This window comes from Tetrapisispora phaffii, chromosome 1, assembly GCF_000236905.1.
Source record: "Tetrapisispora phaffii CBS 4417 chromosome 1, complete genome".
Lineage (NCBI taxonomy): Eukaryota > Fungi > Ascomycota > Saccharomycetes > Saccharomycetales > Saccharomycetaceae > Tetrapisispora > Tetrapisispora phaffii.
Window position 1 is genome coordinate 813,301 of NC_016520.1, and position 27,968 is coordinate 841,268.

The 27,968-nt window shown below is 30.9% G+C and overlaps 13 protein-coding genes across 13 annotated transcripts; 7 read left to right on the plus strand and 6 right to left on the minus strand.

Annotated features, from left to right (window-relative positions):
- Window positions 1-402: 402 nt before the first annotated feature.
- TPHA0A03710 (uncharacterized protein) lies at window positions 403-1,101 on the minus strand (the record flags this gene model as incomplete). Its single annotated transcript, XM_003683833.1, has 1 exon — window positions 403-1,101. One exon carries the CDS (start codon window positions 1,099-1,101, stop codon window positions 403-405), a length of 699 nt encoding a protein of 232 aa, XP_003683881.1.
- A 661-nt stretch (window positions 1,102-1,762) lies between these two features.
- Window positions 1,763-3,970, minus strand: PBY1 (putative tubulin tyrosine ligase; the record flags this gene model as incomplete). Its single annotated transcript, XM_003683834.1, has 1 exon — window positions 1,763-3,970. The coding sequence occupies one exon, from the start codon at window positions 3,968-3,970 to the stop codon at window positions 1,763-1,765; it is 2,208 nt and encodes a 735-aa protein (XP_003683882.1).
- A 318-nt stretch (window positions 3,971-4,288) lies between these two features.
- Window positions 4,289-4,597, plus strand: TIM12 (Tim12p; the record flags this gene model as incomplete). Its single annotated transcript, XM_003683835.1, has 1 exon — window positions 4,289-4,597. The coding sequence occupies one exon, from the start codon at window positions 4,289-4,291 to the stop codon at window positions 4,595-4,597; it is 309 nt and encodes a 102-aa protein (XP_003683883.1).
- Window positions 4,598-6,359: 1,762 nt separating this feature from the next.
- TPHA0A03740 (non-histone chromosomal protein 6) lies at window positions 6,360-6,641 on the plus strand (the record flags this gene model as incomplete). Its single annotated transcript, XM_003683836.1, has 1 exon — window positions 6,360-6,641. One exon carries the CDS (start codon window positions 6,360-6,362, stop codon window positions 6,639-6,641), a length of 282 nt encoding a protein of 93 aa, XP_003683884.1.
- A 407-nt stretch (window positions 6,642-7,048) lies between these two features.
- On the minus strand, window positions 7,049-7,579 carry MAK3 (peptide alpha-N-acetyltransferase MAK3; the record flags this gene model as incomplete). Its single annotated transcript, XM_003683837.1, has 1 exon — window positions 7,049-7,579. One exon carries the CDS (start codon window positions 7,577-7,579, stop codon window positions 7,049-7,051), a length of 531 nt encoding a protein of 176 aa, XP_003683885.1.
- A 475-nt stretch (window positions 7,580-8,054) lies between these two features.
- Window positions 8,055-11,555, plus strand: ATG11 (autophagy protein ATG11; the record flags this gene model as incomplete). Its single annotated transcript, XM_003683838.1, has 1 exon — window positions 8,055-11,555. One exon carries the CDS (start codon window positions 8,055-8,057, stop codon window positions 11,553-11,555), a length of 3,501 nt encoding a protein of 1,166 aa, XP_003683886.1.
- A 466-nt stretch (window positions 11,556-12,021) lies between these two features.
- APL3 (Apl3p) lies at window positions 12,022-15,186 on the plus strand (the record flags this gene model as incomplete). Its single annotated transcript, XM_003683839.1, has 1 exon — window positions 12,022-15,186. The coding sequence occupies one exon, from the start codon at window positions 12,022-12,024 to the stop codon at window positions 15,184-15,186; it is 3,165 nt and encodes a 1,054-aa protein (XP_003683887.1).
- A 1,220-nt stretch (window positions 15,187-16,406) lies between these two features.
- Window positions 16,407-16,658, plus strand: TPHA0A03780 (uncharacterized protein; the record flags this gene model as incomplete). The annotated part of the gene is made up of 1 exon (XM_003683840.1): window positions 16,407-16,658. The coding sequence occupies one exon, from the start codon at window positions 16,407-16,409 to the stop codon at window positions 16,656-16,658; it is 252 nt and encodes an 83-aa protein (XP_003683888.1).
- Window positions 16,659-17,230: 572 nt separating this feature from the next.
- Window positions 17,231-18,214, plus strand: SHE1 (She1p; the record flags this gene model as incomplete). Its single annotated transcript, XM_003683841.1, has 1 exon — window positions 17,231-18,214. The coding sequence occupies one exon, from the start codon at window positions 17,231-17,233 to the stop codon at window positions 18,212-18,214; it is 984 nt and encodes a 327-aa protein (XP_003683889.1).
- Window positions 18,215-18,351: 137 nt separating this feature from the next.
- Window positions 18,352-18,795, minus strand: TPHA0A03800 (uncharacterized protein; the record flags this gene model as incomplete). The annotated part of the gene is made up of 1 exon (XM_003683842.1): window positions 18,352-18,795. One exon carries the CDS (start codon window positions 18,793-18,795, stop codon window positions 18,352-18,354), a length of 444 nt encoding a protein of 147 aa, XP_003683890.1.
- A 1,445-nt stretch (window positions 18,796-20,240) lies between these two features.
- RPL19A (60S ribosomal protein eL19) lies at window positions 20,241-21,357 on the plus strand (the record flags this gene model as incomplete). Its single annotated transcript, XM_003683843.1, has 2 exons — window positions 20,241-20,242; window positions 20,790-21,357. Coding segments are annotated over 2 exons (570 nt in total).
- Window positions 21,358-21,695: 338 nt separating this feature from the next.
- MIS1 (trifunctional formate-tetrahydrofolate ligase/methenyltetrahydrofolate cyclohydrolase/methylenetetrahydrofolate dehydrogenase MIS1) lies at window positions 21,696-24,590 on the minus strand (the record flags this gene model as incomplete). Its single annotated transcript, XM_003683844.1, has 1 exon — window positions 21,696-24,590. The coding sequence occupies one exon, from the start codon at window positions 24,588-24,590 to the stop codon at window positions 21,696-21,698; it is 2,895 nt and encodes a 964-aa protein (XP_003683892.1).
- Window positions 24,591-25,383: 793 nt separating this feature from the next.
- On the minus strand, window positions 25,384-27,096 carry TPHA0A03830 (uncharacterized protein; the record flags this gene model as incomplete). Its single annotated transcript, XM_003683845.1, has 1 exon — window positions 25,384-27,096. One exon carries the CDS (start codon window positions 27,094-27,096, stop codon window positions 25,384-25,386), a length of 1,713 nt encoding a protein of 570 aa, XP_003683893.1.
- Between the last annotated feature and the right edge of the window lie 872 nt (window positions 27,097-27,968).

Below are 27,968 nucleotides of genomic sequence, written 5' to 3' on the forward strand. Positions count from 1 at the left end.
TGATCAATTGTTGCAATTCAATATTCACCTTATGGAACTTCCAAAAAAGATAACTAAACTACTCTTTCTGTCTATATTAACTGACAAATCTATCTTCCTCACTAAACAATTGATAATTATTTTTATATCCTGTTAATATTGTAAGGTTAATCAAATGATAATGTGTTACTTTTAAGTCGATATACTCTGATATATGATGATTTTTAAATGTCGTCTTATATGAAAAAGGCGGTTTTTCCTTTTCTAAGGGACTATTACATTATTGGAATTTTATTAGCGATATATTCTTATATAATATTAACTAGCTACGGTTAAGTATTAAATGAAAGAAAAATAGAAAGCAATTGATGCATTTATTACATTATACACATTATACACTTATAATAAGTTCGCTTGGAATATTTAAGCTTTGATTTCTACGAACTTGTGTTCCAGGTTTTCTAATGGAGAAGTCTCATGAAAACCACATTGAGTGGCTAATAACTTCATATTGTCCTCTGAAATTTTAGCAACTTTGTCATTATATAATCCACAAAATTCAAGAGCTTCCTTTGGAGGAATAGTCTTTCTACCATCTTTTAATACATATTTAGTGATTGACAAAGAACATAAAGTTTTGTCGTTATCTTTTTTAAACTTACTAATAACATAAATCCACTTCTGATCCCAGCATAAAATATTCGATGTAACAGAATATTTATCAAATGGTTTTATATCTTTTAAGAAATTAGTAAAGACATTGGCAACTGGAACGTATGGCCACCTTTTTGACTCCAAAAATAGTTTTTGAAATATTGAACACATTAATTCACATCTGTTAATGTCTAATTCACTGAAATAAGTTGCATTATTCTTATGTAAATAAACATCGCATTCTAATGGAGACGCATAAGTGTATAATGTAGCATGAGCAAATGCACCATATTCATGATTTTCCAAGTGCTTCATATTTTCAGTGTTCTTTGTAGTGAAAATTGGGAGAAGAAGACGTCTTACTGCATAAAAGTAGAACCTGATAAAATATACACCAGGCAATGTTTTATAAGATGATGCCAAATATAACCCCAGAAATGCTTTAAACAAAGTTTGTAAAATACCCATGATATGCAAGCTTTACTCAATATCTTGTCACTTACCTTATGTTACAAGTATAAAGTTCAACCAACAATTGTATATATCAATGGCTAGGAATATATAAAACATTTAAATGCTTTTAAACAGTGATCTTAAAAATCAATCCATTGTTGGGACAGTCTATAAGTAAAGCTCTATCTATTTTCTATGTTTAACTAAAGTATAACTTTTCTTTGGTCATAAGTTCGATTGGTTAATGACAAATCTACACTTACTTACTCATAAAGTTCGGAAAATGAAACCCATAGAAAATGACTCGGAATACTTTCTATGTTGAATGTTCTTCCTTTATCAGACATGCTTATTAGCCGCGTTACGAGATGCGAAGTAAGAATCAACAAAAATTGGATCTAACACCAAAAGTACTGAAAAATGTTGACACTCTCGTAAGAGTTTATATGCTTCAACGGAAGATACATGAAGGCTTAGAACAAAGAAAAGCATATTTAATAGTAAGCTAAAATATTTGTAAGATTAAAACTGATTAATAATCACTGTTATGTTTTTATCAACTATACACTTTGACAACGTCATATATAATTTAAATTTAGCTACATTTTTAACAATCCATGATCGATGCCTATACATGTTTCTTGTGATTACAATAATGCAAGCCATTTCGTGACGTTTAAGACCATTCATTAGATTTATGGTTCAATACATTTGTGAAATTCTTGTTTTTAGAGCTACTGATAATGTGCTTTTCATTCAACATAGGAGCAATGATATAATTAACTGTATTATCGAATAATTCATCAATTAGATCTTTTAAATCATCGCCTGTTTGTTTGAAATCCGGATAGGCGTTTACTTCCAGGATCTTGACATCATAGTTACTATCAACTAAGAAATCGACACCATATGTTTCAAATGCATTCGGTAATGGTTGAAAATTGATTCTATTAACACCAATAGCGGCCAAGAAGAGATCGTGAGCAATATCATGTATTTGATTTTTAATCTTTTCTTTCATGGAGTCCTCAATATCCACTAATTCGTCAAATTCCATAACAGAAAGTTCTTTTTGTTGATTTTCATCTTGCAAACATGTGTTCGTCAAATGACAAGCTAATGAGTCTATATCAAGTGGATCGTAAGTTTTTTCATTTGGTGATACATATTTGTTTGGTGCAAATAACGCCAGCATTCTGTCATAAACGTAGACTTCTAAATCGCCATTACAGGTAATATAACACCTAATATGAAACTTTTTATTATGCATCGAAGGCAATAACAACGGGTTATGTAAATATTCTTGGATAATAAAATGGCGTAATTGGGAAATTATAATCTTATTTTCATCATCATTATAATTTTCACTTTCATCATCAGTAGCATCTTCATCAAAAGAATTGAAGATTTGTTGTAAGTCTTCAATAGTTTTAAAAACACGAATACCCTGAGCTTTATCGCTCATACTTGGTTTTACAATCCACCACTTCTCTCCTTTTTCCAATTCTTGCCTTAGCTCCCAATTATCGTCTAAAGAATCGTCTAGAAATTCTGCATAATCAAGGTCTAATTGGAACGATTCCAAAAATGATTTGTTTAATATTGAATCAGGGTGTTTGGCTCTGTATCTATGAATAGTCTCAGCAAGATAATGCTTTCTGATTAGTGCTTTTCTGTAAATATATGAATTTGTAAAATACTTACTTGAATCGGTCATCATTCTATCTATATCTAATTGTTCATAATCGCCATAATGAAATATTTTATGATCATAAGATCCACTGAGAGGTAATTCGGATAGCAATTTCAAATTTGGTATATATTTCATTAAAGCATTAGTTATTGGCGTATAAATATATTCTGATTTGTCTAAAGTGACCACAACATGTCCTGTCATACTGTCAAAGACCGTTAAGTTTGAGTTTACCGCCAACTCACCCGTTAGATGGTCCAAACTATTATAAGATGCTTTTAAAGGAGTTACGCTGATTTGGTTATTTTCTATGACACTCATGTCCGTTAACAAGTCTCCAGGCTGATGTTTTGAATTTGTTGTGCTAAATTGTGGATTCCAGTCAAATGTGATTGATTGATATTCTGTACCATCCTCGATATCTTGTGGAGAAGTTATTTGTCTTGTCTCAGCTTTGTTATAAATTGAAGACCATCTATTTTCCCAAATTGGTGCATAAAATATCTTTGTATCAAGTGACAATTCCGGAGATAAGGGGATATTGACACTATATAGATCAGTTTTATCATCCCAATTGTGATATAAATGATTAATAATATTCAATGATCGTATGGCTGCAATTTCCATTAGATTATAATCCACAATTTTCTGTCCATCGTAATAAGCCCATGATAGAGCGATGGCTTTCTTATTACCTGATATGACAGATTCCATTGCAGCACCTACTGTACCGCTGGAGGTAATATAAGCAGCAGAGGTATTTCTACCAACATTTGGACCAGACACAACCATATCGAATTCATGTTCCATGAGATGATACAACCCCACATTTGCGCATGATGCGGGAGTACCATTCAACAGACACCATTCTATATATTCTTCATCCGAGTTCGCTATTGTTTTATTTATGTAATTTCTTGGTAATTTTGAATTCTTTAAAGGGATTTGAGGATGACTGAATGGACCTAAGAAGGAATTATCATTTGAGTTTAGTTTCGAGTATAGAAAGGACGCAGATAACTTTTTACCTGCTAAGTGAGCTTTACCTATCCAAGATTTTTGTTCATGTGGTAAAAGAATAGTAATTTCCCATTCTGGATATTGTTTTTTCAATTGCTTAATAAAGGGTCGAATATATGGAGAAAACTCATCGTGTAATGGACCGTCATCATTTGTAATGAGTACCTTCATAATGGGCAATTGCTGTAAGATTGTATTTGCTTATCTATATAAATTGATAGATATATTACAGGTCTATTACTTTTAATGGGTTGTGTTTTCTTTTTTTATATATCAATTAATTATTGCTATGTATGTGTAATAGATTGAAAAGAAAAAAATTTCTGAATTTTCAAATCAAAATGGGGATATAATGAAAATATCGATGACTTTGCTATATATATATTTGTGTGTGCGTGTGTATAAAAATGTATTCATGTATAATTTTAGGTTATAATTTATGTTAGAGTTGCTGATAAGGGAAGGTGGGTGAATATAGTACGACTAAAGATGTCTATGTTTTTCAATCAATTCAGTAATCAAGAACTTGATCCTGAAAAAATAAAATTAGCAGAAATCCAATTCAGCGCAATGAACACGACATTCAACACTATATTGAAGTCTTGTTTAGAGAAATGTATATCACATGAAGGATATAGTGAAGCTGAACTGAATAAAGGTGAAATGACATGTATTGATAGATGCGTTGCCAAGATGCACTTCTCTAATAGACTAATTGGTGGATTTGTACAGACTAAAGGGTTTACGCCAGAAAGATATTTAGAGCATTATCGAAGATTCAAAGAAGAAGATGCTTAAAAAGTGCAATAACTTTACAAGTTAAAAAAAAAAAGAACATAAATCAGAGATAACAAGAATATAACTCGGTTAATGGGTTTCAAAATATCACCCGCAGACGCATCGGCATGTATATAGCAACCTTCCAGATATAATGTATATGTAATCATTATCGTAATTATAGTCATAGTTATAGCATTACTGCATATATAGAATGAATATCGCACTATAATAATAATCCTTTGTTCATTTTGAGTAGACTGATAAGAGATTATAGAGATCATAAATAACATTATTGTGAATATAGAATTGTGTCACATGACACTGAAATAAGTTAGGGGGTTAAAAGACAATTAAAAGACCATAAAAAAAACCGTAATATTTCACTGTTAACGTTGAAAAACAATAAAAATGAATTAGATTATATCTATTAACTAAAAAGTTTTCAATAAAATAAATTATTATGGATGGTGTCTCTGTTAAGTATGCAATTAATATTAATACCTAGTTCAGACATACTATTACCATCATATTTTACTCTCCCTTTAATTGTGTATGGTGCTCAAAAACTACGTTAAAGCAAGAGTTTGATAGTACTGGCGTTTTCGCATCTGTCGCGGAAATTTTCGCTTGACTTTTACCGCGCAACCAAGAAAAATTTAACGAAAAGAAAACAAAAAAAGGAAAGAAATAAAACGGGCGGGAGAGGCACTCATTATCACTACCACCACTACTACGATCGCAATAATACAGCATAGTAATGGTATTCGCTCTGGGTTTCAGCAAGCCACTATTATTGAGAGAACATGGTCAGTAATTGCAATTGCCACCAATAATTTTGGTGTTGGGTTCATGATGCTATGAACTATCTCTGCTTGCAGTCATAATGCATTGAGTGTAACGTGTGTATGTATGTATGTATGTATGTATGTGCGCGCACATAAGAGTAACAGTACAGTAAATTACATCCTTAAATGACAATTCAATTTTTCACCTTGTTGATAATAATAAACACACACTATAAACAAATTTGCAAAAAATAGGGAAAAAGTAAGAGGAGGTGAATACCGTGTTAACAATTCACATACAAATTTATCTTCACATACAAATACAAATATAGTGGTAATATAGTGTGGGTATACATGTATGTATGTAAATGCTTGTTAGTGTATTTTATTTTGTTATACAGTAATGAATTTTTTTATACTGTATATTGTTATCGTAGTGCTTAAAGTGGTTTACGTTAGTTTGTTAATAATTACATTTGGATATGTATCTGTTTCTGTGCTGCAGTTATACAGTTCCATGTTCTTCACATCCATACACACACATGCATGCATATATACGGTATGTCTTTCATTAACTCTAATTCATTCTACTTTAAAACATATTGTAATGCACATTACTTATTTTTGTTTATCAATTTTGTCACGCTCTGTAAAATATTTTTATATATATAGTATTATGATTTGTTACTATTATGATAACAATTTAAACAGCATACTATTAGTTATTACATTTCGTTAATTATTGTCTGTTTACCCGTCTTTCCATGTATATACACTGTTGTTTTCGTTATTTCTATGTTCAGTTGTTTTTTGTGTTTGTTCGATGTTTTCTTCGTAATTTTCATGTCTACTATTTGTTATTCCTGTTGTCTTTTGCCCTTAATTTTTTTTGTTTCTAGGTATGTTCTTATTTTCTTCTTCGGGTTACTACTTTGTTTTAGCAAATACCAAGTAGAAACAATCAAACACATATACACACACTGTACAAATACATAATGGTTGCTCCAAGAGAAACTAAGAAAAGAACCACTAGAAGAAAGAAGGATCCAAATGCTCCAAAGAGAGCTCTATCTGCTTACATGTTCTTTGCTAACGAGACAAGAGATATTGTTAAAGCTGAAAATCCAGATGTTTCTTTTGGTCAAGTTGGTAGAATCTTAGGTGAAAAGTGGAAGGCTTTAACCGCTGAAGAAAAAATTCCATTCGAAGCTAAGGCTGAAGCTGATAAGAAGAGATATGAATCTGAAAAAGCTTTATACAATGCTACTAAAGCTTAAATAAAGTCTGACTAAGACTGTAATTAGGTGACTGTAACAATATGTGCTTTTTTATTTGTTCTTTTGTCATTACTTTAATTGCTTAAAGTGAAAATTATTATCGTTATTATTGTACTGATAATAATAATGAACAATCGCAATAAAAAGAAAGCGATATATGCATATATACAGAAACAAAAAATGTACTATATAGTAGTAAATTATTCGATTTACTTATCTTTTTAATATCATATTATTTGAATTCTGCTCTTTTTTTTTCCCTTTTATGTATAGCTTCTAACAAAAAATGATACCAATGACAATGATTAACTAATTCTTTTTTTTACCATTTTACCTTTTAAGTATTTCATGCTATATAATAATATAATGTAATTCAATAAATATAACACAATATAATATTATTTCATTTATATATCAATGCTTGCATCTCCTAAAAATGTTGATCTTATACAACTTTTTTCCGTTAATGGAAGTATTAATCTATATGCATCTCCTTCATTTAAATAATATCTAAATAATCTTTTCATTTTTAGAAAACCCATGTTTTCATATAACTTAATGGCAATAGTATTGCTAACTTCTGTCTCCAACATTATTTCATCACATTGTTCATTTTTCATTTTATTTATTGCTGTTTTAACCAAGTTTTTCGCTATACCTTGTCCTCTATATTCATTATTTACGACTAACATCCCAATATATCCTCTTCTTCTAGTATTTCGATGCAACTCATTCTTACAAATTATACATCCGATTACATTCTTTTCCTCTTCCAATTCCGTATCTATGACAATATAAGTCAATCCAGGCCAATTATTTAAAAAAAATCTATATACCCATACGGAATATGGTTCCGATAAATCGTTGTCCACTAGGGTCTTGATCTGTTTGAATTGAGATTGGTTGCCAATATCAAGTGACTGGTATTTTAGCACCATTATCTAGTCTAGTTCTATGTTCTATGATAGAAGAGTTGTCTAACAAAGGGAACCTGGTGTATCGCAGTATATTGATTCTTCTTCTTCATAAATAGATAATCACTTTAATATACGTTTTTATTCTTCTGTGTTTCTTTTCTATTTTGAATATTTCACATTTAAGAAATCGGGAAAATGTGTACCTTCGGCGGTTCCATCAAATTATAAACTTTTTTAAATTTAATGATATGTAATTCGGATTCTCCAGCATGGCATTTTTTAACATATTCTGTTATATGTAGTTTCAAGGGTATGCCAAAGTATATTTATTTTTAAACTTCATATTTTTATCACTTTATGTTAGTGATAGTTAACTGGAACATTTCAGTTACAAGGTCATATATACGTAAAGCCTCTTAGGTAAGAAGAAACTTTATAAGTTTCACATCAGGATTATGGTACTCACATTTTATTTTATGCATCAAAAGCTGGATCAATGTTAAATAGTAAAGAGGTTAAGAATTCTCCTAGTTTAAGTGTGGTCATTAATGCATTTACTGGTGAGGTGATAGATACAAATTTACTTTATTTCGTAAATCTCAATGATTTTAAAAACTTTATCTCCAATAAATGGTCTATTGCACTGGATTCAATATTGATCCTATTGTCATTTGGAAATAAAATGAATGAGAAATACTTTAACGATATAATTAAGAATAATAAAAGTGACAATGAAAAGATATACATATTTGATAAAAGATTATTCTCTATTACAAATAATCCAGATGACAAGATACCTAAACAAAGTAAACTTACAACTAATAAGACTAGGGACAATACAAACGATGGTAGCAATGTTAATAATAACATACAAAAAAGGATAGGTGAATTGTTAGTACAGTTGAAGAGAAAGGAAAGAGATTACTTTGATCAATTAGTCAAACCTATGTTATCACCTTTGGTTGATTTAAATCTAAATTATTTTTATAATGAAGATAGTAACGATTCTAAACACCAAAGGATTGTAAGCATTATTGCCACAAATTTAGGATGGTTAAGTGCTTTGGAGATTGACATTAATTATTATCAACGATTAATTGAAGATAACCTCTCTGGAATTCAAAACATATTAGAATCATTAAAAGTGTCACAGCAATACCTTCAAATATATTGTTATGATGTTGAAACTTTATATAATTCAAATGTGACATATCTCAATATATTGAATGAAAATAAAATTAGGGACTCTTGGGAGGATTTTTTTGATAGCAAGCTGACACAATTGAACAATATTAATTCAAAACCTTTATCGACATACTTCAATAAACAATATTTGATAGAAACCAGCAAAGCATTGAAAATTCTGGACTTTAATCTAAATAATGATTTGAAAACTCATAAAGTGACTGTTAATAATAATCTACTGTTGAGGAAAAAAGTTGAATGTAATATTGTAGACATCTTTAGCACGTATTCAACAGAAAACTTAAATTTTGAGCTAGAAAAAACAATGTTAAATAAATTTTCAGATATATTAGAAAATGTACGATCAGTATCTCATGAATTGTTGGAAAATGAGGAACCAAATAACTCTTATACCAAAGAGGCAATTGAAAAAATATCTGAGCTTAAAAACAACTACGTACAGAAATTGCATACTATAGCATTAGCATTATATACCCAAACTACTACGTTGTTAGATTTAAAGTATAAACTTCAAAGAGAAGTTGTCAGGATAATGGGTCAAATATCATATATCCAAATAGAAATTCTGAATGTAAAGAAACATTTATTAAAGGATGTTACTAAACGCTTAGAGAAATATCAAACTTACGAATTGGAACTTGCACATGTACAAGACATCCCAATTATATATGGTTTATTCATTATTGAAACATTTCGACGTAATGATTGGTTTATTAAATTAAATTTAAGTTCCTCAACTTCATCAAAACAATTAATAAATATGATAAAAGATGAAAAAATTGTGAGGAACCAATGGCAAACCAAATTCCAATCAAATACCAAATATCTAAAAAATGAACTTCTTAATATAGCAGATTTAGACAATTTTTATGAGATGTTCAATCATAACTTAGATACTATTCCAGTTAAATCAGAATTGTCCATAAAGGAATCTGAAATATTAAAATCAAAGTTGAGAATATTCATTGAATATTATATTGAAAGAGTAAAAGAACTAAAATTAGATGATGACATCGTTGATTCATTGAACTCATATTATAATTCTGTAGCATTAACCAACGTTACTGTAATTGACAACGAGAAGGATATCCTTGATAACCAAAACATTATAAGTCACTATGAAAAAAGAATCAAAAACTTAGAACTTCTATTACATACAGCAAGTATTTCGAATCATGAAAATTGGCCTACTGGACTATTAAAGTCAAATTTCAAATACTTCAAAAACGATTTACGATCAATGAATAGCAAAACGAAATTGTCAAGTTCCAAATTTTCTAATTCTAATTTTGAAATAGTTGATAGATTAAGAATTGACGATGTTGAAGAAGAGCTAAGGAGAGTTAAGCAAAAAATGGACATGACTCTTAGAGACAATTATTCTTTGAGTGAAAAATTAACAAAAATAACAAATGATAAGGTGAATATTGAAGTGGAAAGGGATGCTTATAAAGAAACTCTTTCTCATCTGAACAATGAACTATCTAGATTAACTACTATTGAAGCAGATATGCAAAACATACTTTCAAATAAAGAACAAACTTTCAAGGATAATATGATAAAATTAGTAAATGAGAATAAGTCTTTACTTGTTTCTTTATCGTCTGAAATTGAGAAAAAAAATAAAATCAGAGATGAGCAGAAACAAACAGAACAGATTATTGCAAAAAATAATGAACAAATACAGGAACTAAGAACACTTATAGATGTTCAAAAGGATAGTAGCGCAGTAGCAACTAAAACGCTAAAAACTGAATATGAGGATATAATCAGTAATCTAAAACAACAATTGAGAGAGAAAGACACACAGATCAATAGCAAATTTGTTGATAACATGAAAGATGGATCTAATAACGGACAAATCATAAAGAAAGGTGGTACTGATGATACAACAGTATTAGATACTAGCATAAAAATAGATAATCAAAAAAAGCAGGAAATACAGGTTCTTGATTCACGACTTATTGAATCTGTTTATAATATAGTCTCTTCCAATATTATTGTACTTGAAAATATTGGTTTATTGTTATCGTTTGATGATGACCATAATTTAGAGATAAAAAGAGTTAAAGGCTTGAAGAAAAATATGAATCAAAGTATCTTAGATGAATCAACTTCAATAAATCTTACTAGATTTCAGACTCAAAGCAATGTTTTACAAGAAATAAAATCAGAGTTTGGACATCTGATAACGGGTTGCACTGAAGAAGATCAAATCAATTTTATCAAGAAAATAAATGAAATATACAAAGAGAAGCTTTACGAATCAGCAGTAATAAAAAGATTTGATGATATAGAGACATTAGCCAAAAAGTTGACAAAAGATAATAAATCAAAAAAAAAATTAATTGATAGATACATGATGGAAAAAATTTCTCTTAATAAATTTGAAGTTGGTGATTTAGCCTTATTCTTGCCAATGAAAGAAAATAATGCAACTGACGAGAATTCAACTACTTCGTCTTGGAACTCAACGTTTTCATCTGTTGACCTTCTAACACCACCTCCATTTGACAATATTATGCAGCCCCAATACAATCAAGTTTCAAATAAGCTAAAGGAAAAGAATACTATTGAGGCACGCCCATGGGCAGCATTTACAGCTTTTGAAGAAACCTCGAGATATTTTTTGCAGGATTCAAATAATATCTCAAGAAACAAAGAATGGTTCATTGGGAAAATATCACATATGGAAAGATTTGTTGCAGATACGGCGATTAACAACCCATATAGGGTTCCTAAAGGAACCGTTTGGTATCATGTTACTGCAACTTTAGAATCATACCAATAGTCTGGAGAATTACATATATTATGTTATAGCCATTGCAACTTATTTATGTAAAATTCATAAAGAACACTAATGAATATTAATCTAAGTACTGCATTTAGTTTTTGAACTATTTAGTATAATTTTAGTAAGGTAATAATAACCAGGAATGCATTTGTAAATTTAAAGTAAGAGTGATTTCAAGAACGCAGGCAATTCCAATGTAATGAGAACCTTTAAATTTTATAGTTAACAAAAATGCGAAAAGGGAAATATGAAATCATTTTGTCAAAATAACGTATCGAAACCTATTCAATTGAAAAAAATTGAAGAATTTAAATAATGATGATTTAATCTTGCATGTTATAAATATTTTTTTATTATTAATATAAATGTAGCAAAATATCCAAACAAGTACGTTCGTAGGTTAATTTAAATTTAAATTCGAAAGGTATAAGAATAAGAGCTAAGCTGAGCGATTCAAGGTTAAATGGAAAATACCAAATCATTCCTAAGTAATAATTCAGGTGTAGCTAATTCTGCTTCGCTCATCAAGGGACTGCAATTATTTATAGCAGATCTAAGACTGTCTACTCAAATAGATGATCAAGAGAAAAGAATTCATTCTGAATTGATCAAAATCAAGCAACAGTTTGAGAGTAGTGGTAAACAAAAGGATAGAAATAGTAAGGTGAGTGGATACCAACGTAAAAAGAATATTGCAAAATTAGCATATATTTATATTACCTCTAATACTAATAAACTGGATGATATTCTATTTGGTCTCAAAGAAATTATAATTTTATTGAAATCAAAAGTATACAGTGAAAAATTTATGGCTTACATGACATTAGAGATGCTGTTTCAGCATGAGAGTGTGGTGGAAAAGATAGAGAGTGACATTATACAACAACTATTGATTGATTTTGAAAGTACAAATGATGACCACGTCGCACTGGCTTTAAATTTTATTGGTATTGTTGCTGGATTAAAAAATAATCTTGCATTGAATAATGAACTAGTAGATGAAGTCTTTAATATTATTAGGTCACCGACGTCATCGTTACCCTTAAAAAAAAGGACTTCATTATCATTTCTCAATTTGTTGAAAACTAATCCAACTTTATTAACTAACAATTTACAACGTCAAGATCTGTGGATTCAAAGAATTATAGCTTTATTTGATGATCAGAAAAATTACAGACTGATGGTATCTGTTCTGCCTCTTCTAACATATATTGCAAGTTATATCGACACTACTTCATGCACCAGATTAGTTCCTCAGTTAGTTCAAACATTATATGATTGTATTATGGCTGGAACTTCAAGTACTGTTAATTCTCAACTCTCGAAGGAATATATGTTTGCAAACGTTCCTAATCCTTGGCTGATCACTAAGATAGTTTCATTACTCAACATTTTAATTGTTTCAGATAATGAGGTAAACTCAGACGTTCCAGGTGCTTTATATGCAAGTAACATAGGCGATGATGTATTAGGTAAACTCAGAACTTCTGTCTCAAAAGTCATTGAGTTAACTACTAGAGAAACTCATGATCAGATGGAGAAAATGGTTCAAAATACTATCCTTTTTTCTTTAATTAACTTCTCATCAAAATTAGATACAACAGGTACGGCTACTATTAATTCTATTCGTACATTATGTACATTATTGGTATCTCCTGAGGTAAATATTAGATTTTTAACATTGGATTCATTAATAAAGATATGTACTATACGAGGCAAGATAGCTATTGATGAAGTTTGTGTTGCTAAGAACTTAACTTTGATTATTAAATTAATGAATTATGAGAAGGATGCTTCATTAGTTAGAAAAATTGTTGATTTATTATACGTTTTGACAAATACTGAAAACATCAAGATTATTGTAAATCAGCTCATCAAATACCCTATGAAATCAAAAATTAATACAGATACAAAACTAAAAAGAGACATTGCTATCAAAGTTTCTGTCCTCACAGAGAGGTATGCCACAGATATCAACTGGTTCCTTGAAATATCTTTAAAATTGTTATCAATTTTGTCAAACTCTGCTTCACAAGAGGAGTTAATATGGGAAAGATTGTGCCAAATCATCGTTAATAATCCGCAATTGCATAAATTAGCATGTGAAGAAATAATTGAGTATATGTCTACTAACAATACTAGTGAGTCAATAGTAAAGGCAGGTGCATTTATCTTAGGTGAATATGCAAATTTGATTTCAGATAAATATGCAATTGGTGATCTTTTCAACTTGTTTTCTGACAAGTATTTCTTAGTTTCCAATGAAACTAGAGCCATGATTCTAACCACCATACTTAAATTGTACAGATTTGCACCGGAGCTAGGATCAGTAGTGATTAAATTTTATCAATTAGAATTAAATTCATTAGATATTGAATTACAAACGAGATCTTACGAATATTTGAAAATAGTACAGTTATCTAAGATGAACAATGATAGTAATTTATTAGAATTTTTATTAGCACCTATACCGCCTTTTAACAGCAAAACGAATCCATTATTAAAGAGATTAGGTAACGTTGGAAATTCTACCCCTACAAGTGCTATGCCTAGGCCACTAAGTAGATCTACCTCGAACCTCAGTCACCAAATATCCTCCCCAACAAGTACCACCTCGAATTTTAAACCCATCCCGCCTGCTTCAAGATCTCGTAGTTCTACAACATTTTCTAAAAACCAATTTGAATTTGATAATACATCAACTATGACGGATAGTTTACATACTAAATCAACAAACGTGGTGAATGTCAATAACAATAATGCAAGTTATATGAATCAAGTTCTGATTTCCGATTGGCAAACGAGTTTCAGTAGGATGTTATCATTTAAACAAGGTAATTTATATACTTCACCATTTTTGAAAATAATGTTTAGATTAGCACCATTTTCATCGACCACAACAACTAATTTAACAAATCCTGATAATCCGTACAAGATAACGATAAGTTTAATATTTTTAAATCAGTCAGAATGGCCAATAAATGGTCTAAATACGGAACTAATCCCATATAAAACTCAAGGTAACCCTGAATACATCATCACTGATACCAGTGCTATCACTAGTAATACAATCCTACCACAGAAAAGAGTCGAGCAATCATTTTCAATTACCATAAGAAGACCATTTGATGCAAATACTGCTCCAATTATGATAACAAGATATACATGTGGTGGTAGTGTGAATAAAGTGACATTAAAGTTAGGTATCAGTACATTGAGTCCGATTTTAACAGCAAGTAAGCAAATTAATGGCAGAAGTTCAATATTAACATTGTCAGATTTTGTGAGTAGGTGGAGACAATTAAGAGAAAATATGGATAAAGAAGGTGAGTGCCAATTAAACCATTTAATATTAAAAGGAACAAAAAATATTGAAACAGTAAAAAATGTTTTGAATAGAATAGGGTTCGATATAGTTGATCAAACAAATATCCCAAGTACGATATTTTTATCTACAATAATTCATACAAAGAGTGATGGAAACTATGGATGCTTAATTAAAATAAATAAGAATCAATTAGCCAATGATGCAAATGGAAACAGTTTTGATATTATTTGTAAAACTACATCAACGGGATTATTATCCAAGTATATAGTTGATACTTTACAGTACATATTATCTTTATAATCGGATTATCCACGAATTATTTAAAAAGAAATAAATAAACGGACGCACACAAACAGTATAATTACAAGAATGTTTAAATATGTTACAGGGTCAACAATTGTACCACATGTGTAATCAGGTATATAATAGACGGTATATGCAAACGTCGTACAGTATGTACTATCTTGCTATTATTACTAATAAATTGATGATGGCATGTCAAATAAAATAGAAATCGCAGTTGTAATTACCCAGCCCCGATCGTCATTTTTTTTGCCCGCATCTAGAACTTCGGAGAACAAAAAAGAAACTTAAAAAATTAAGGGAGTGGGCCAATTTCGTTTGTGCGTTGACTTGTTAGGATGGCCTCCATGATTTGACCCACACCCATTCTCCACCGCCTGACCCTCTTCCTCTCGTACGCCAGAAACATAGACATAGGATAGGCAAGAAAAGAAACTAATACAACACGATAAGGAGAACATGTATAGAATCTGAATGCACACAAACACACACGCGTACACAAAACACAAATGTCTTTCAATAAAGGATTTCTATACGTTTCTCGTATCAGTGCGAACCGAATCAGGGAGTGAAAATAGTTTATATTTCCACGCAGCGTGCCGCTATACTGTGCGGTAGCACACACTATGCTGAGATGGGTGGGTCCTTTGGGTGTCTTTTATATCCCGTAAGGCGCAATATACAAAAATAAAATAAAATCTTAAAGGCGGTAATATTTCGTATTATCTATGCAGGTGTGCACAGTAAGTGATTACTATGCTACTTACTGATTTACAAAATAGTACTGTAATTTGAGAAACATTAGTAAGTTATTTGATGCTTTTCAAATATTTAAATAATTAGTAATAGTGTTATTTTGTCTGTGTGATAAGGTTCTCATCCTCTTTAAACTTACAAGGTAGGTAGATCTATGAGATGTTTTATTTTCGCTTTTGATTTAGTCCATTATACTCATATTTTTTAAGAGGTTTTCTATAAATCATATATAAAGCAACTGGATTATTCATAAATCGATTTACAATCCTAACAGATCGGTTTTCTCGCTTTTCTTTAAATGTTGTGTGTTATAAATTAAAAAGAAATATATATTTATATACATATATACATATATATTCATACAAATACAAAAAAGGGGTACCTATAGAAGAATCTTTTGGTCTTTTCTATAATATAAATATACAAAATAAACAAGAACCTAACAAATTAATATCCACATAATGTCTACGTTATTATACAAACAAGGTGTTGAATTCACTGATTCTACTGGCTCATTTATGAAAAGTGCTCCAGTGGAAATTTCTACTGTGAAAGGTTATAATGATTTCATCTCTAAATATAATAAAAGTACTCATGATATTCAAACTATTTTCAATGAAGATAAATCAATCGGTAAAGTTTTAGTTAATGATGAATATGTAGCCACAATAATAGGTGACGCAAAGGATTATTTATTACGTCTCTATAATTAAATTTTCATTCGCATGTGTTAATCTTCGCATGATAATATAAATACTATACAAGTGCATCTTCTCATTCAGTTTCTGATCTACATATACCTATATATAAAAATAATGTTGTATAAGTTAATAAAATATGACAATGTTATAGTTGGATTTTTTCGTTACTGTGTACTAAACAATACTTACTTACTCGATGTGATTTATGTCCTTAAGGACTACTAGCGTAATCATTTTATTCATATATTGTATCTATAGGTTCTGAGCTGACACTTTGAACCTCTAAAAAGTTCATCCAGCGTGTGTCCGAATTAGGCAATTTGTCGAATTTGTATTGCCTCTGTCGGTGCACTCTCTACGGCATTTTTAGCGAGATCAAAATAATTAAACCAAAATGTCAATAAGAACTGGAAAAAAAAATATCAATAAATCAAATAATATGTGAAATATATATATATATTTGTATTTATATGTCAGCTGTTTTACAATTAATAGCTATCTCGAAACTCTACTAAGCAAGCAACAACGATAGCAGATTAAGCTAATTGTGTTGTGTGGAGCCATACAATGCGCTGTTTCCAAATATGAATGGTCAAGTAGAAAATTATAGAACCAGCGGAAATGCAAATTTTACATATGGGGGAGAAGTGTTGTGCGATATGGAGAATGATATAACATCGAAGAGTTTCAGTTTAAGTCCATTGAAAACTCAAGATATTGTTAATTCGATAGGCGTCTCTAGAAGAATAGTGAACTCGGTGATGGATGAGTTGGAGTCAAGAGTAAACAACAACGCAGACACAAATGAGCACGATAATATAATGGATAATAAAAGTATGGAGTTTCCTGTGACTCCTAAGAAATTACGTTTAAGTCCTATTAAAGATTTGGACTTAACAATTAAGAGATTGAAGGCAAATGACAGTGCATCAGTTCCAATGCCTGCACCACCCACTTCATCACCTGCTGTTAACGATATAACAAGACGTATAAGAAGACTCCGATTAAAAGCAGCAATGGTTAATACATCATCTCATAACACAAATATAAAAAATCTGAATAATAGTGAAAGTGTGATTAATAAAAAATTAAGTAATCAGCAGCCACTAAAGACACCCAATTTCTTAAAATCGACTATAAATTCATCAAATAAAAGAATAATGAATACTGTAAAACAAAATACAAGTTCAAATCGCACCCCTACTTTGTTTAACAGTAATAATACAAATGAATTTGGAAGATCCTCGTCTCGCATGGATGTTCGAGTAAATAATACAAGTAAAGTAATACCTACACCCTCAAAACCAAGCAATAATGCTCATTCTGTGAATAATACAAATAAAAGTGCAAGCATAAAATCACAAGTCACACGCTCTTCATCAACACAAGTATTCGATAGGCTATACCATCAGTCCTCTGTTTCACGTTCAATTTCCATGAATAATGTTGCTGTTGAAAATGGGAATTGTAAACCCCCTGGAACCAAACGCTCAATGACGAGGAGTAAAACTAGCAATATGCTATCCAGTCATATATCTGAATCAACTAACAAACCTGCATGGAGGTAATGGCATTGTTTTAATTTCGTAATTTAAATAATAATAGACACAAGAAATAAATAATTGAAGTTCTACTTAGTTATTAAATTATTAAGCGCAAAGTTTTACTTATTATGTTACTTTTATACATTTTCAACTGCTGTTTTTTATGAATATAACTGTTGATAAGTCTGCGGCGGTTGTTGATTCACTGGTGCTTGTGTCGTCGGTTGGGCTTGGTACATTTGTGGAGGTTGTTGTGCCTGATACGTTTGTGGTTGGTTGTTTCTTATATTTTTCTGTTCATTTACAATTTTTCTTAACTGTGCTTCATCTTTGAAGTCCTGCCTCCAATTACAAATTGTACATTTGACTTGTTTGCCCCAATAAACAGGGAGAATCGGAATAAACCAAACTGTGAAAAATTGTCTTCTCTTAATGGGTCTTGCACTGTAGTTGTGACAATTTGGACAATATAGGTTTTCGTAATCACTTGGTTGTAAAGGTGGTAAATCTATTGGTTGTTCACCATTCTTCTTCTTGGTCGATTGCAATTTTGGTTTGTAATTTGAATCATAATTATTCATACCACATATTATAGGTATAAACATTTTAACAGTGTGATATTATGTAATAGAAATGGACGATGTTGGTTCTTTACAACTTATATATTAAGTAATATATAATAATTGCAAGTATGCAAACGTATCCCATACATTTATATATATATATTAATTAAAAGTGGCTATCTATTACATAAGACTGTATATTAATAACAGCATAAAATAAGGTCAGGGTTGTGGGGTCCAGTTGGTCCTTTGAAGAAAATCCAAGAAAATCGCAGTAGCTGCAGCTAAGCAATATATTCAAAGGCTGCATATAAGGAATGACTACGATATTCAATACTAGTGGCTACATTGTTTTTTAACTTTATAAATAAATAATGGATAGCTTAAGAGTATTTGAAACGAAATAGTCATGATCGTGTGAACTACATTGTTCAGATGCCCGTAATTGTAAATTTGAAAGCTACATGACCTCTAAGTACTTTGTAAGATGTTAGTTATTTAGTATATTATCGTATGAGAAGTAACTTTATTAGTTTTTCAAGTGACTGTTCTACCTCTGCTTGGAAAACTTAAGCCACTTTTGGTAAAAATAAAAACATTACACCCATACATTTTACTATTTTTGTAGCCGCTTTTCTATCCTTTCAAAACCTTTATTAATTATTTTTTTAGCAAAATTCGAAAATATAGATAAATTTGAAGAAAGGAATTGTTAGGTCACGTGCACTATCTACTATGTATTCAGACATCGTAGCACTTAACGGAAGTGAAATGTAGAGTATCCATATTGAAACAAGTCAAAGATAAACTGCTGTAGCTAATTACAGAATAGTAAGTAATCGGTAAGTACTGTTGTTCATCGAAGACTAGTTGTCAGTTTCTTTCTTAGGTTGCAGTTGGTCGAAGAAAAAACTGACAAGCACTTTATTTTTATCACGCTTGAAAATATGGTTGATTTACGGTATAATAACAACAACAACACGCAAAATCTCATCGAGCCAGAATTGGAAAAGGACGCACTGAAAAATCTGAAAAATTTTGAAAAAGTTTCAAAATGCGAAGAGATGCTTTCAGTTAATTATTGTATGGTTCTGCAATATTATTGTTTAATATTCAGTATACTTTTAATACTACTACATACTAAATCATTATTGTCAATATAGTAAGAAGAAGATAATTCATACTAGATTGGATAGTTAGTTATTATAGTTTCTGGTACTATACACTTTTCATAATATGAGAAATTTCAATAAATTAATTTATTGTTAGTACTTTCTATCTTAATATCCTTACTTGATTATTCTAAACAACAAGAGATTACTTGGCTTTTGATATAATGTTCTATCGTTAGTTCTTATTAAGTACACTATCTATTGAATCTCAATCTTCGTATATAAAACTTGTATTGTTTATAATTGTTATTAGTATTTATTCTTGAATTAAAGAAACTGTATTCGAAATTCGTTGTTAAGGACCCCAAAAACAAAATGTATGTTATAAGAACAAATTTGTTGATGCATTGCTAGATACAATTACGATATGAATATGTGAAGTTAAGCACAATTATTATGAAACATAAATTTAGATCGCAGATGAGCATTATTTAATGGTATTACTATTTGAGTGACTAAATCTCAATCTAGATACAAGCAAATTGTTTACTTTTCGAAAGATTGAATATTCCAATGTTAAACGTTAATTGTGAAAATAAAACGTCTTTTCACTTGCATATGTATTGAGAAAGGAAATTTTATACGGAACCATTATTAAGTCAATGCAGGACTTAGTGAGAGTAAAGGAATAGGAATATTTGAAGCAGTTGTATTTTTTTTTATTATCAAATATTATTGAAACAACTATTAATTGCCGTTGATAATTCACTTCCACAAGTCATTATTATATTTCATACGTATGCGTACAACTATGCATGGTACACAAAAACTATATCAATATAATTTACTAACATTTTTATACATTAATTATTAATTTTTTTTTTGATTTTATTGAAAAATAATAATTATATCAATATCTAATAGGGCTAACTTACGTACTCAAAAAAGACTTGCTGCTTCTGTTATCGGTGTTGGTAAGGGAAAGGTTTGGTTAGACCCAAGCGAAGCCTCTGAAATTGCCCAAGCTAACTCCAGAGATGCTATCAGAAGATTAGTTAAGAACGGTACCATCGTCAAGAAGGCTGTCACTGTTCACTCTAGATCTAGAACTAGAGCTTACGCTGAATCTAAGAGAAACGGTCGTCACACTGGTTACGGTAAGAGAAAAGGTACCAGAGAAGCTCGTTTACCATCTCAAGTCGTCTGGATCAGAAGATTACGTGTCTTAAGAAGATTATTGTCCAAGTACAGAGATGCTGGCAAGATTGACAAGCACTTATACCACGTTTTATATAACGAATCTAAGGGTAACGCTTTCAAGCATAAGAGAGCTTTAGTTGAACACATTATTCAAGCCAAGGCTAACGCTCAACGTGAAACTGCTTTGAAGGAAGAATCCGATGCTAGAAGAATGAAGAACAGAGCTGCTCGTGAAAGAAGAGCTCAAAGAGTTGCTGAAAAGAGAGAAGCTTTATTGAAGGAAGATGCTTAAATTATTTAGTTATTAAAATCTAATAATTTATAAAAAACAATAAATAATTTTCCATTAATAATAACAATAAAATATCAATCAAGAAAATATATTATATATTGATTTGTTTTCAATCATACAATTAGTACCTTTTTGTTATTTTATGTAATTATAATACATTTAATACAAATTTGTAATCATTATTTAACTAGTAGTGTTATGAATATTATTAGTATGTTTATGGTGCATCTAAAATACATTTAAGTAACTATATAATGAAGTCACATTTTCACTTTTTACAACAGTAAACTTTACATGAAATTAATTGTGGTGCTAAATAAGGTCCAAAGAGGAAATGATTAAAATAAACCTTCAATTTTTCCATCCGCATCAATTTCAACATTCATGTACCCAGCATAGGTCGATAGACCTGGAATAGTTTGTATTTCTGCCGCTAAAGCGTATAAGTATCCTGCACCAACTGATGCTCTAATATCTCTTATCGTAAATTTAAATCCAATTGGAACACCCTTTAATTTTGGATCGTGAGAAAGTGAATATTGTGTTTTGGCTATGCAAATTGGTAACTTGTCAAAGCCTTGCGTAGTGTATTGAGCAATTTTTGCTTTGGCAACGTCAGATAACTCAATGCTATCACCTCCGTACATTTTTTGGACAATGGTATTTAGTTTATTTTCAATGGAATCATTAACATCATATAAAAATTTGAAATCCGTTGGTAACTCAGATGCTTCAATAACGGCTCTGGCCAAGTCAATTGCACCATTACCACCTTCTTCAAAATGGTTCGTAGTCACGGCCATAAAAGCACCAGCATTTAATGAAGCATCCTTGATTACTTGTAATTCCGCTTCTGTATCACTTTCAAATCTGTTAATTGCAACTACCACCGGGATATTATATTGTTTTACATTTTCAATCTGTTTGCACAAGTTTGAAACGCCTTTTTTAACTAGGTCAACATTTTCTTCAGTATAGGTACTTGGTAAAGGCTGCCCTGGCTTGACTTCAGGTGCTCCTCCGTGTAATTTCAGCGCTCTGACAGTGGCAACAAGTACAACAGCGTTTGGAGTTAAACCTGAAGTACGACATTTAATGTTAAAAAATCTTTCACCACCCATGGTAAAGTCAAATCCAGCTTCTGTAACAACGTAACCTGGTTCAGCATCAATATTAGCAGGAGTACCCATCAACTTGAGGGCAATTTTATCAGCAATTACTGATGATGCCCCGATAGAGATGTTAGCAAAGGGACCTGCATGTACCATAACGGGAGTTCCTTCTAAACTCTGCATTAAGTTAGGTTTAATTGCATCCTTCAATAAGGCAGTTAGAGCTCCAGCACAGCCTATATCTTCTACAGTCAATGGCTCGTTATTGTAATTAGAGCCTATTACTATATTACCGATACGTGTTCTCATGTCTTGTAAGTCCTTTGAGAGAGCAAGAATGGCCATTAATTCAGAAGCAACAGTTATATCGAATCCGGTCTGTCTTGTGTGACCTTTTTCTGTAGGAGATTCACCAATAGTAATTTGTCTTAACATTCTATCATTAACATCGACCACTCTTCTAATTGTAATCGAATCTGGATTTATGTTTAATCTTGCAAATTTTTCAATTTCCTCAGGTAACAGATCGTTAGGATTTTGCTTGGCAATGTCTAATTTCTGTAACCTTCTTAACATTGAAGGAGTGAAAAACCGTTCTCCCTTCTTTTTAGGAATTAACCTGTTGTAAAATGATTCAGTATTCTTTTGAGTGGATTCATGAAACATTCTTGTATCAATAGCAGCCGCCAATAAATTGTTTGCCGCTGAAATTGCATGAATATCACCAGTCAAATGCATATTAAATTCATCCATTGGTATAACTTGTGAATAACCACCACCAGCGGCACCACCTTTGACACCAAATGTAGGACCCATTGAAGGTTGACGAACATTAGCAATTGAGTTTTTCTTTAAATGGCCGGTTAGAGCTTGTACTAAGCCTAATGTGGTAGTGGACTTACCTTCACCCATTGGTGTTGGTGTTATACCAGCAACTAAAATGTATTTACCGTTTTTACGTGTTTTTAATCTATCTAGTATAGATAATGAGATTTTTGCCTTAGTATGACCAAATAATTCTAATTCATTTTCCTTGATATTTAGTTCTTCAGCAATAACGCCTATTGGCTTGGGTTCTTGTGCTCTTGAAATTTCAATATCTGATGGGGTAGGTTTTTGTATTTTAAGTAATAGAGGTTTAATTTCAGGTAATTTCTCTGATTCTTTTAATTGTAATTTTGCAGCTTGTAAAACATTGCTTACTAGCATCGCAACTGTCATTGGACCAACTCCGCCAGGAACAGGTGTGATAAATGAAGCTTTGTCTTTAGAAGATTCAAAATCAACATCACCAACTAATTTTAGACCAGATTTTTTAGTAGAATCTGATACATAGTTAATACCTACATCGATTACGATGGTATCTTTTTTCAGCCATTCACCTTTAACAAATTCAGGTTTACCAATTGCAGCAATTACTATATCCGCAGATGATAAAAATTGTGGTAATTTTTTTGTTTTACTATGACATACTGTCACTGTAGCATTCTTACTTTTTAATAGCGATGCCATTGGGTTACCAACAATGTCAGATCTTCCTAAAACAACAACATTCTTACCAGTCAGATCAATTTTCGTTTCCTCCAATAATTTCATAGCCCCATTTGGAGTACAAGGTATAAAATATGGTGATCCATTCTTCTTAGCCAATTCACCAGCATTAAAACGGTGAAAACCGTCTACGTCTTTTTTGTAAGAAACTTTATTGGTTATTACACTTTCATTCAAATGTTTTGGCAGAGGCAATTGTATTAAGACGCCGTTTATAGAATTATCGTTGTTAATATGCGTAATTTCTCTTAGCAATTCTGGTTCAGAGATATCTTCAGGCATTTTTTCGATAATACAATCGATACCACTACTTTTGGAAGCCTTTAATTTCATTTTGACATAGGTGGAAGAGTCGGGTCTATTACCAACTTGAATAATCTTTAGTGTTGGCTTAAACTCTGGATATTTTTTCTGAATATCTTTTATTTCAACAGCAGCATGTTCTCTAATAACTCTGGCTAAATCAGTACCTGACAAGACTTGGTATTGCCTTTTCAATATCTTTTTGGAAAGATAAATATTGAAAGATCTATTCCCTAGCCTTAGTTCTTTTAACCGATGCACTAGCATTATTGTATACTTTGTGCTCTATCCAATTGATGTAATTTTTATTTTCATTGGACCATAAAGATAATAGAGAGGGTTATATCCACTAGCCATAAAATACATTAAAATATGAGGTTTATATACAATAATTGTAATAATATTTTATCTAAATAGAGTGAACTTTTTTTCGATGAGATTCGAACGTACTAATTCGAAAAAGGAAATCACAGTAGTCATAAAATTAATACTCTGTCAATTGCCTAATGAATTTATCTTGTAACCTCCGCAGTTACTATAAAATTTAAAAATCAATCTTACCTGCGTGTTTAATTCCTTGGCAACGTACATCAAAGACTCAAAATTTCATTTAAAGCATTTCGATTCAGCCACAGTTGCAATAAGTCAAAATATATCACAGATGCTGTAAATAATTTAAGAGTTTTTATTAAATTAAAAGGATATTAATATTTCAGATGAATAATATTTCGTGTCAAAGGTTGTAAAGATACGTGGTGGAAAATTAATAATAATTAGCAGAATGATTTTATATTAGTGTAAAATCTTATTTATCAAAGTTTCTAAACAAATTGTAGAGCAAGCAATAATTCCTTAGGAGTTCGCCATTGCTAGCTAAATATAACTTCAATGAAAGTGAATCGATACTTTCAGTTATTTGTATTTATACAAAGGCGTACATAAAATAATATAAAAATAACTTATCACAGATAAGTTGATTCCAGAAGTAAGTAAAGCATTGTATATAGTGGTATGTAGAGATCAAAAAGCTGAAAAGGTTGTACAATTCTATTTCTTTATATTAATTTGCGTTTGCATTTGAATCTGGACCTTGGAATCTATGTGATCGTAGAACTGTTTGTGGAGGTGGAGACGAAATTTTGTATGATTCAACCATTTGCCTTATTCCATGATTTGAATTATAAAATTGCTGGGATGTGGGTGCTGGTTGAAGCATTCTAAAATTCGAATAAGTTGGGGATACCATACCCTGTAATAGAAACGGTAACTGTTGTTGTTGATGTGGGTATACGATATTTGGTTGCGGCATTAACGGTAAAGAGGAAGCACTTGACAGAAATGATGGATATTGCACCAAGTAAGGTTGTGGTTGATTTTGTATTATAGAGATATTATAATTGCTATTCCCTGATGATCCAGATGAAGAAGCAGCAGGATTCATTTTCGTTTGTAATTGACCATTTGAGTAAGTAGTTGTAATTTTAGCAAAAGCTTGTCTGGCGCATGTCCCAGGTAAACTCTCATTAACTGTCATCTTATCTTCTATAAGCTGTCTTTGTTGTAATTTCACTTTTTTGGCAAGTTTTATCAGTGAACTTCTAGAAATCGAATCTTTTCCATTGGTTTTCATATGAGCTGGTTTTTTTATGCTACCAGTTTTAGATAACGTAGAGCTATCATTTCTCATATCATTTGGTTGAGCAGATTTGTCTTGGTGTTCTTCCTCTTTAGGAGAATCATCTATAAAAACTTTTGAATAGTTAACTGATAAAACACAGGTGTAATCTTTCAGATTTTTATAAATCATTTTAGCATGTGAAAGTGCTGTAGAAGGTGAATACATTTTTGAATCATCACTAATAAGACCAACTTTGTCATTGCTTAGAAAAGAGGAATCGTCAAGCTTCGATGTTAATGGAGTTATTAAATTTGAGTTGTTCAAATTATGTTTACCAAAATGATCTCCTCTTTCTTTTTCGATGTCCTTTATAATGTTTTCGAAAACAGTAAAAAAAGTATGTATTGTTTTTTCAGTTGGCTCAGCACCATTTTCTATCAAATTGTGCATTTCGGTTTCTAACCGATCTAATTTCAACTTTCCTTCAATTTTTGACTTAAATGCCTTTTTTAATACTTGGATATGTGATGATATTTGTTTCTTAGTTCTTACTTCTCCCGTTTTATGTTTTATGTACATAGAAATCAATTCATTTCTCCCATAATTTTTATCGAATATCTTTATCTTGTATGTACCGTTCTTCATTATGATTCTTAATGAATCTACAAAAGCATTTTCAATATTGGATGTCCATTTATCATTCCCATAAAGCGATGCTAGATTACTGACACTACTGTTCGAGCTAGTTTTCACAGTAGTATCCGGAGTCAGATAAACATCAGTAGTCCTATTGAATCTATCTATGGAACAGGAGTTCGGCTGACTTAACTGTAGTCTGTTATTATTCACATTATGTTTTGTATTCTTTAAATTATTGAAAAACTCTTTATTTAATTTATCTGATTTTTCACCAATTCCTGTATTGAGTAATTCAATAGTTTTTAGAGAACTATCACTTTCGATTTCTTCATTTCTGTCATCAAGGCCATCCGTTTTGGTGTAGGTATTGACTGAAGTACTGGTTGTAAGTAGTGTCTCTTGGTTCACTGTATCTTTGTACCGGAAAACATCATGGAGTGAACTCTGAACAACACCATCAATATTTGTATAGACATCAAATACTTTTATCTTGGAAATATCTTCTAACTCGGTCATTTTATTGCCTGCAGTTCTTAATATCTGTTGACTCTGAAAAGAATATTATGAAAATGTTATGGTAAGGTATCGGTTACTGTGTCACAGTAAAAAATGTATTTATTAATAATTTTTGTTTTGATACCATCTATATTTTCTATATTTATAAAATTTCAAAAAGTGAAATATTTCAGAACATTTATATGTACAAAGGCAGTTTAATGATCTTGTGCAATCAACAATACTAAACAAATAGAAAATAAGAACGACTTTGATTTTTATTCAAACAAAAACAAAACCAATATATATATATATTGAACTTATGATAGTTGATGAATTACGTTTACTGAAATAACAAGCTTACCAAAAATAGATCTAATACCGTGTACAGAATACGGTTTCGTGTTCTGTATTAACAAATTCCGATAATTATGCAGGAGTAAATATGAAATAGCTCCTGAAATAGAAAAGTTATACCATATATGCATACATATTTATCTAAGAAATTGTATGTCTATGTTTCTTTTTAAAAGACCAATAGCAGATAAGTAGCTTTTAGAAATATCGACAACACATCTACCATACAAATATAAAATATCACATAGTTAGAACAATAACGCCGATTTAAAAACACTTCTTGTTCTATTAATATGCATGTGTGTATAGATATATCACATATATTGTAGCATTTGTAACGTCCAATAACGTTACGAACTGAACAAGAACATAGACGTTAGATCTCGAGTATATTCTGAGATCAAATGTCCCCCACAGTAAATTAAAAGAGAAAGCAAAGCAACACAGAGAGATCCATGTATGTCCCAATTGTTCCAAAAACCATAAACCTTCCTGCAAGTTCATCACTGGTGTATAACATTTAGTGTACATTTTGC